Raw genomic sequence first — 10,455 nt, 5'->3', positions numbered from 1 at the left:
AACACATGTGTAAGATGGTGAAGTGGACAATGATTGTTGGTCTAACAACTAGGTTGATTATATCCGCTTTGTGGTTTTGTATCAGGTAAACAAGATTTAGATTGATTCACTGATTGATATTCACTGCGCAGCATTATGTCCACTGGAAAACCAAAAACATTGAGTCCAAGTAAAGTGGGTAACGTAAAGCTTAGACAAGCTAGATTTTGGTTTATTGATATTTGTGGATTAATATTTAATTATGTATATAGAAACCTAAGATCAAATCAGACGAAAAAGTTCGGACCAGATCAATGAGACCAGACCACAACAGACCAAAATTTGATAACACAAAAATTTGGGCCTAGCCCGACCAGATCACGCTAGACCAGACCAGCCCAGCCCATTTCCCTTTACAACAGGTTTTCTAAATAGCGGTTGACCACTTTAAATCTGGTAATATGGTTTTGATAAGGGATAATTTCGTTTTAGCGAAATGAACTTGGAATAGTAACTTTTCCACTAGAAGACACGTTGGTTGCCACGACAGGTTAGTACTGAGCATTTTGGTGGCATGAAGTTAAAGGTCCATCTTGCAGAATGTAACTTTCAAGGCAATATAATCTGCTAGGCACGGGCTTCAATGTTTGATTGAGAGCGCCGACATTACATCTCTATTATCAGTGCATTTACCTAACAACACACCTATACGCCACATAATGATACCAAGCGATTCGTCAATTAGTTAATTTTCTAACATACGAATCAAGGGGATGGTGAATCAGTTCACTTTCAAGTAACACATCAATGTGATGATTATAGGCCTTGAGTTGGAGTTCAGAGGACCGCATATCAAACACGGGAGGCGATCGCGACGGGGTTTGGTAAATTGATATAATAGTGGTTTCGAGGCTTCCACTTATTACATGCTTTAAGAGTTTTGTCATTAGAATTGCCATCTGCTGTGTTGGCTTAAATATAAATGACCTTGTTCGATTCTGTGTCACCAAACCCTGCAAAGGAGACCACATCTTAAGAATTCCCTCTAGTCAGAACCCACTAAGGATAATTTTGACCAATTTTGGTCATCATATCTTAAATAGTATACCTTGGGGGAGTCTGCAAACTTTCAGTGCTTTTCGAACTGAAAATCATTTTTCGGCAAATATCGACAAAAAATTGACATTTCACCACGACAAACATATTTTGTTGCATTCAAACTTGTCAGGAATGTATAAACTATGTCTAGAAATGCTAATCAAAATTACCTTTGTGATCTAAGGCTTCCTGTTTGTTTGTATTTCAAGACAAGTAAGTATTTTCAGTTTTTGCCCAAGGGCATCCAGCCCGAATCACATGTAGAGCTGTACAGAAAAAAACGTACCAGATTCAGGAATGTTAACTAAACTTTTTTGAAGAGTCTCATCATATGCTACCAGAATGGCAAGTTTTGCTGTAACAGAAAGATATCAACAGGGACCCCCTCAGAGCCTATAGTATGACTTTGTTAAATACTTTTGAAATTAAAATCAAATATAAGAACATCTGTTCATTTGTTATTTTTTAATATTTTCGATAACATCTACTACAAATTCCTAAAAAAAAAATGAGATTTACAAGATAGAAATTTGCGAATGCCATGTTGGAAGGGATAAAGTAGATTGTGGCTGTTTGCGCGAGACATTTTCCTACTACTAATTATGTGTTTCAGAAGTACTTTGATTTAGTACACTCTGGACCAGTGACCTTCTAAGTTTAAGGGAGAGATTCTTGACACCACTAGCAGAAGAAATAAAATTGTGTCGTCCATAGGTGGAACAGAAGGAAGATTTTGGTTGTATTCTGGTCATGCTGAGTATCCGAGATCTGTTTTGATGGTTTGAATACAGGCTGGAAATGTTTAATAAGGATGCCAGCCATCTTAGACAGTGTAGGCCTGAATTTTCATTTAAACAGGTCAAGGTAGAGAATATTTTGTAATGGACAGTCGATTTCTATTTCCAGATGTACATGTATGCGAAAACCGAAAGAAAAAAAATAGGCCTAACCGTGTAATTACGTCATATTTTTCTGCTCGTTAGTCTGAAGAAACAATGTGTTTCTGTTTAGAATTCAAATTCCATAAAACTAGGACAAAATATGAACAAAAGAAGGATTTACACGGACACTACTGAAAAAGTACAACGAAAAGAAGACCATATAGACCATGTGTTCCAAAAGAGTTAACGTCTCTGCTTCGTCGACGACACCTGCCATGTAAACTTTGATCAATCCAAGCAAGGATGTCAGCCTTCTTAGACAATGTAGGCATGGATTTTCATTTAAACAGGTCAAAAAAAATATGGTCAGTTGACTTCTCTTTCAAGATACATGGATGCTAAAAAAGAAAGAAAAGAAAATTGGCCTAACCGTGTAATCATGTCATATTTTTCTGCAAGTTAGTCTGAAGAAACAATATGTTTCTGTTTAAAACTCCAATTCCATAAAAATAGGACAAAATATGAACAAAAGAAAGATTTACAAGAAGACTTCTCAAAAAGTGCAACAAGAATAAGACCACGTGTTCCGAAAGAGTTAACGTCACTGCTACATCTAGAACACCTGCCATGAAAACAATCCAAGCAAGTAATGTCACGTTCTCAAATGAGAACATGGAAAACAATAATGGAATCATAAAGAGCACCAAACACGTTCAGCTTCATATCACACAAAAAATAGAATTTTAGACCTGCACACATAAAATTTACATCACACTTGGGAATCTCACTAAAAATTGCTAGTAAAATTAAAGAAAAGGGTTGCGGATACTGGAAAATGAACAACAGTATTTTGAACAAAGATTTCTACAAACACACAAATTAAGGATTTAATAACAAAACACAAGCAATACTGCGCAAAACATAACATTGAAAAACGACTACAGTGGGACACATGCAAAAAGGAAATAAAAGAGTACACTATAAAATTTTACAGGGACCTGGCAATAAAAAGAAAAAAATGAGATTGTAGAAATGGGGAAAACACTTCAGAACTTGAAAAAAATCTTTGAGTGAAGTAGATAGTTAAAAACTGACTGAACTAGAGAAAGAAATTGAGGATGCTTATGAATGCAAAGCAAGGGGGGCTCAAAACAGAGCTAGGGCAGAATGGCTAGAAAAAGGAGAAAAAAAAACACCAAATATTTTCTTGAACTAGAAACAAAAAAGCAGAGTATGAAGAACATACCTCAATTAAACGACAAAAATGGGAAAGTAGTTACAAGTCAAACAGAAATACTAGAGTTAGAAAGACAATATTATGAAAACTTGTATAAATCCAAAAGCCTAAATGAAATTGAGATAAAAGAGTACATTCAGCAAACTCGCACTAGAAAACTTCTCAACGCATCACAAAAAGAAAGATGCGACGGTAAATTAAAACTCGAAGAATGTAAAAAAAAAGCAGTATTTGAAATGAAATCTAATAAAAGCCCCGGCCTAGATGGATTAACTGTAGAATTTTACAGAACTTTCTGGAATGAGGTTAGTGACATGGTACTTGATTCACTCAATAGTGGTTATGAACATGAAGAAATGTCAACTACACAGAAACGAGGACTCCTATCTCTGATTTTCAAAAAGGTGACCCACTATCTTTAGACAATTGGAGGCCTATTACAATTCTTAATGTCGATTATAAAATAGCAGCAAGAGCTTTAGCACAAAGACTCAAATCTGTTCTACCTGATATTATACACTCAGATCAAACTGGTTATATAGAAAATAGAAATATTGGTTTTAATATAAGACAAACCCAATATATAATAGAATATACAGAAGAAATTAAGACAAATGGTGCTTTATTATTCCTCGACTTCTCGAAAGCTTTCGATTCTATAGAATGGCCTTTCATGATAGAAGCCCTACCAAAATTTGGTTTTAATAATTCTTTTATTAGATGTGTAAAAACTCTGTACAAAAATGTCTCTGGTTACATATTAAATAAGGGTTGGTTATCGACAAAAATCAACATTTCACGTGGAACAAGGCAAGGTTGTCCCTTGTCGGCTTTGATGTTTGTCATAGCTGTGGAAATTCTTGCAATAAGAATAAGAGAGGACAAATACCTCAAAGAAATACCTATACAATCAAAACACAATAAAAAAACATAAGGTAATTTCCCAATTCGCAGATTCCTAAAAACAAATTTTGAAATAAAATTGGCTCTCAACCTAATTAATGAGTATGGTAAATACTTTGGGCTAATGCTAAACAAAAAGAAAACTGAAGGAATGTGGTTATGATCATGGAAAAAGAGAAAAGCAGTATATGAAGGAATTCAGTTTTCGAAGCAACCAATTAAATCTTTGGGAATATATTTTGGTACCAATAGGAATCTTTGTGATGAGCTCAACTGGGAAAAAATGGAATCAAAAATTAGTGGAAAGTTGCAACAGTGGAAAGAGAGAAAACTTACAATACTAGGCAGAATTCAGATTGTGAAATCACTAATCATACCAATAATAACATATATAAGCAGCTAATATACACAAGCCAAAGCTTTTAATTAAAAGGTTAAAAACTATGATATTTGAGTACATATGGGAAGGAAAATGGGAAAAACTAAAAAGAACAGATTTGGTAAGAAAATTTGAAGAGGGAGGCTTAAACATGTGTGACATTGAATCTCATATAGAAATGCTCAGAATTAAATGGGTTAAGACTCTCCCCAGCAGGGTTTATGGGAAATATGGAAAAAAATTTCTAATTTTCAAAAGAACCTTGATTCTGAAAAAAAGTATAGAAAGGACAGAAAGAATACCTCAGTTCTATCGAGACATACTAAATGCATGGATAAAACATAGTCAACAACAATTTTTTTTCCCAACAACACATCACATAATCAGAAAACAAATATTATGGGGAAATCAATTCATTAAATACAAAGGGAAAAGTTTAGTTTACAATAATTGGATAGAAAATGACTTAATAACAGTTGAAGACATTCTTAACCAAGAGCAAAAAATATCTGAGGAATTTATATTGTCCAAATTGGAAACAAAAACAAACTGGATATCAGAAATAAGTAAACTGAAAAGATGGTTCTTGAAGAAGAAGATAGTAGAAAGACTCAAGTGAAAATTGACTGTCCATTTCGCTTCTATGACAACATAAACACAAATACATAAGGCTGCATGAACTGCAAAGTAGAGATATATACGAAACAATACCATCAACAAGGGTAACAGAACCTTTAAACTTAATGAAACTGTCAGATTGTTCAAAGCTACAAAAACTGAAGTTAAACATACTTTTAAATTTATAAAAGAAAACAAGCTGAAAGAATTTAGATGGAAATTGATTCATATGATAATTCCATGTAAAAAATTATTGTACAAATGGAATGTAACTGATAATCCTCTTTGTAATTACTGTAAAGAAACAGAAGACTTGAATCACTTTTTCGTGAGTTGTAAATATGTTGAACCCTTATGAAACAGTTACATGTGACAAATGAATCCTTAATAACACTGTAAACAATAATTCTAGGCTATAAGATTTCAAAAACCACATGTATATAATGATAAATAACCTCGTTACTATTATAGCCTACATTATTTAAAAACACTACTACACTCGTGAGCAAAGAACAAAGAATACAAATATTTTGTCATTGTTCAAAAATGAAGTTAAATACAGGCTGCAGGTTAAGAAATGGATGAAACAGCTAACACCTGAATGGATACATCTTCAGGAAATAGTAGAACTGTACCAAGTTTTTGAGACGACCCCTCCATAGTCAATGAAAAAACAATATAATTCTTTTGAAATGACCCCTTTTGTAAACAATATACTCCGTAGGCTAACTGAAAACAACTTACTCCTGTAGCCTTTAACAAAAGCAGATGCAATCTTCTTTGAATGATTACTTATCTGATTATACAATAAACATGCATGTGCATATATAGGCTGAAATCCTTCTGTATGCTATACCCAGACGAGTTTATGAGCATCGTTAATTCCATCAAATTTAATCCATATATCCTCGAGCATGTGCGCGTATTATTACCAAATTATGGACTAGCTTAGCCTGGTACACCTTTTACAACAGAACAACTTATACTAATCTTTCACTTTGCACTTTAAATCTGTCATTTTACTTAACTATTTACAATATGTGCTATGTTGATTTATTTTTCGAGTAATAAAATACCGATTGGAAAAAAAGAATGTACATGATGATAGACTATATCAACCGGCTAGAGGAAAATAGAGCCAAAATCTGAGTATTAAAAAAAGAAATAGAATATTACATCACTTTAAAACTTCTAGGCAAATATATTTGCTTCGTTTCATTATTGCTTTGCCTGCAAACATACAGATACAGTAAGTAAGTAACGATACATAAAAAATAAAAACTGATTATATTTTAATCTACTATAATATTAATGTTTTGTTTTGGACTTCCTTCATCAAGTTTATGTCAATTGTTACATGCTTTTGTTATTCTTTTGTGCCAATATACAACACATGTTCATCCCGATCTGCTAGGGTTTTTCCCTTAGTTTAATTCAATGTGACATTGGCTACACACTGTGGTGATGTGGTTTTACATATATTGAACGCAGTAAAATAACGCATTGCGTATCATGTCCAAGTTTCAGCACATTTCTAAATTCGAGTCACTGAATATAAGTTGTCAGTATCACAGTAAAACATGTCGGACCTATAACTTATCACAAGGGATAGAGAAGTTTTGTTATACTTATGTCAGGCTAATTTTACAACGATCACATCTCATATAAAATCATTATCAAAATGAAGATAATGTATTATCATCTATAATTATCATTATAGATATTATTTCACTCATACAGCTTTTATCAGGGCGGAAACAAGACAACAATGATTAACAACGCAAAGTTGTTATCAGCATAAAATTGAATATGTCGCGCATCAAACCAAAATCGGGATCGTACAATTGAGTGGTTGTGTGACTCTCCTTGATTTCCACTTTGTCATACAGTGAAACTATAAATTTCAGACGACAACAATTACTTAAACGATAAAAAAGTTAAATGCATACGTTTCTGTTTGTGTTTGCTAATAAATTACTAACTGAAGAATAAAGCGATATAGCCGACCATAAATGAGTAGATATATATGACTCGGTATCGATTTTCCTCAATGGATGAGGATTTTGTCAAGCATGTCATATAGCACTGCATAGTGTAAACACAAAGAAACTCATGCAAGGCATGTCTTGAAGTAGTGTACTAAAAACGCACAAAGTGAATCGCACCGTTTGACACAAATTTAGAGTTAGATACTGTGATGCTTTGGGTCTGAATTTTAATGCCTAGGAGACGAATGCGAAAAATCCAAAGTAATCATAAGAAAAGTTAAAATCCAGGGAAGGAGATTGAGTAGCCCCATAAATAAATACATTTGGTGATACTTATATATCAGATAACTTTAGAACAACGCCAATTACATGTGTATTTGCTTAACCATACCACTATTCGAATGAAACGAAAAGGATTAAAGTTGTGATGACTGCAACCAGTGATTACGTACATGGCATATTTTCGTGGTTTTTTGAGAAAAAATCGTGGCCTTTTGATTACGTGGACAGATATAACAGCTCATGGACATATAAATTTCAGACTTCATTTTACCAACGATAGCAAGGAAAAGAATCAGCCACGAAAATTAATGTTTTTACAGTACATGATAGAGTCAGGATAAACTACTATCTTTTTGACATCTCCGAATCAAAAATGGCTACAACTTCTTTCCTCAAATGCCCTCATTCTGCACCAATTCATAAAATACAACCAAAATTTCTCTCTTATAACAAATATTCTACATACCCAACAAATGAAACACCCTTAATTGTCTTATTAATACCATATAGCATTGCACTCATTCCACTACCCGGCCAATTGTGGTTTTGCCCCATTTTTAAATTGTACTGATAAAAGACAAGCCTGGCTTGTGGTACGTCAGGTTTATTGGAGAAATAGTAAAAGCTGAAAGGAAATTAAAGGTTGACATAAGTAATCTGTGTTGTGTTTTGATTCTTATTCAATTACAGATCTACAAGTGTACATATTATAATTCTACACGATTTCTATACTATATAGAACAATGAAGTGTCTATGGCTTATCTAGAACAACATTTGACTACTTAAATTATCTAATTCTCACCTTGAGATCATGAAACAAGTCACTTGGTAATTTTCGTAAAAATGAGGGACAAGTATCCTTAATATTTCTTACATGTGTACTGCACCAACACTAATGTCACATATTCGCAATTATGTTAATGTACCAAGAACGGAACAAAATTAATAATATACCTGGCTAACTAAACTAGTAATCAGCAATTATGACCAAATCGAATCGTAGAAATGAGCCCCTTAGGCATGTGAGGCTAAGTTACCGCTTCAAGCTACGACACAAAGTGTGTTAACATACCTAAATTACTAATTGTATTGCTTTACCACTTAATTACAGTTATTATGGACAATAAATTCAATTATTTATGTAAACTTACACAGTATGGGCCACAATATAGCCGATAGATGGACAATATTTGGTCAGAAAACATCTGCTTTCGTTTTTCCCCATGTGAACTAGAGCGGAAATCCGAAAATAGCAAAGGGCTATAACTCAATAAGGAGCGTTCCTATAGGTATCATGCACCTAAGTAGTGAAGACTGATAATAGTTCCAGCACACTCCTCGCCTGATATGTATATATCACTATCATTGCTATAAATTATATAACATTGCTCACCTGCTTTTTAACCAAAATAAACACAAAGCAATTTGAACAGCAAAATAACAAGATTTGCCTTGACGTTTTATAAGTGAAAGTTGTCCGTGTTCTCATTCACTACAGTCAAGGCACTTAATTACATTTATAGCTTGATGAATGACACACTGTCATCTCAATCTCTGGGAATAAGTTCCACAACTTCTGCCACAGGACGGATAAAGTTTGAGATCTTTCCATCGCGGACAACGCGAAGTTCAACTTTACGTACTAGTTCGTCAGTACTAGGGATCACGCGTGTAATGACTCCCAATGGCCAGTCATTCCGTATTGCCTGCGAATCCTTCATTATGATTACATCACCGACCTTGATATCCCGCTCTTTCTCCTGCCACTTCCTTCTAGGTTGCAAGGTAGCCAGGTACTCTTTCCTCCATCGTGACCAGAATCTTTCTGTGAGAACTTGGACCTGACGCCACTGCAAATGGTACATGTCTTTAAGGCTCAGATGTTGGAAGGTCTCAACCTGACCTTCTGATTTTTGAGTAAGCAGTACAGAGGGTGATAAGACGAATGGCTGCTCTGGGTCAGATGAAACCGGCACTAAGGGGCGCGCATTAATGATGGCGGCTACCTCCGCGAGGAGGGTGGTGAGGACTTCATGGGTAAGGTCTTTCCCTCTCCCTTCCAGCAACATTGCGTCCAGGATCCTGCGAGTTACCCCAATCATGCGCTCCCATACACCTCCGAAGTGGGAGGAATGAGGGGGGTTGAACACCCACGTTGTTCCTTGGGAGGACAAAAAGTCCTTCACATCCTTACTTTCTATAACTGTGACTCCAAGATCCGATATTGCCCCAACGAAGTTAGTTCCCCTGTCTGATCTGAATTGTTTCACTTTCCCGCGTATGGCGTACAGTCTTCGGACAGCATTGATGAAGCAGGAGGAGCTGATCTCTTCTAGCACCTCGATATGAACAGCTCTTGTTGACATACAAGTAAACAATGCTGCCCAGCGCTTGTTGGCAGCAACACCACCTCGGGTGCGTCGAGAAGTAACTTCCCAAGGTCCGAAAACATCAACTCCCACAAAGGAGAATGGAGGCGAGGGCACAACCCTATCGAGAGGTAAGTCTGCCATCCTTTGAGTGCAGGGACGACTTCTTAGCCTTCTGCATTTGACACACCGATGTATGAGGAGCGAAATCAGACGTTTACCACCAGTTACCCAGAAGCCAGCGGCCCTAACTGCTCCCTCTGTGAAGTGTCTCCCCTGATGAGCAACAGATTCATGAAAATGTCTAATGATAACACTGGCGATCTGGTGTGACCCTGGAATGAGAACCGGATGTTTGACACCTTCTCCCAAGTCCGACATATCAAGTCTACCGCCTACTCGTAGAAGTCCATCAGGACCCAGAGAAGGGCACAACTTCATCAAGGAACTGGTTTTTGGCACAGGTTTCCCTTGTCTAAGCGCTGCGACTTCAAGGCTATACATTTCCATCTAGGCCTCTCTTATGATAAATGTCTCTGCAGCGTGCAACAGTTCCTGAGAATTTTTGCGCCAACAAGGTTTGGCATTTCTGCGTCGCCATTTGAAACACTCTACGGCATACATCACGCAAGACACAATCCTAATCAATTTCCTCCAATCAGAGTACTTGTATATGAGATCAGTTACTGGGGTAGGTACGACTTGAGTCTTAATGGCAAC

General features: G+C 35.8%; 1 protein-coding gene across 1 annotated transcript; it reads right to left on the bottom strand.

Annotated features, from left to right (window-relative positions):
• Positions 1 to 8,913: 8,913 nt before the first annotated feature.
• LOC132544769 (uncharacterized) lies at positions 8,914 to 10,245 on the bottom strand. Its single transcript, XM_060208418.1, has one exon. It carries the CDS (start codon positions 10,243 to 10,245, stop codon positions 8,914 to 8,916), a length of 1,332 nt encoding a protein of 443 aa, XP_060064401.1.
• Positions 10,246 to 10,455: the final 210 nt, after the last annotated feature.

The sequence above is a fragment of the Ylistrum balloti genome, unplaced genomic scaffold (genome assembly GCF_031769215.1).
Source record: "Ylistrum balloti isolate Yb309-2 unplaced genomic scaffold, AGI_CSIRO_Ybal_v1 Utg369808, whole genome shotgun sequence".
Taxonomy (NCBI): Eukaryota; Metazoa; Mollusca; class Bivalvia; order Pectinida; family Pectinidae; genus Ylistrum; species Ylistrum balloti.
The sequence above is the reverse complement of the archived record's forward strand: the minus strand, read 5'-3'. Positions and strand labels throughout refer to the sequence as shown.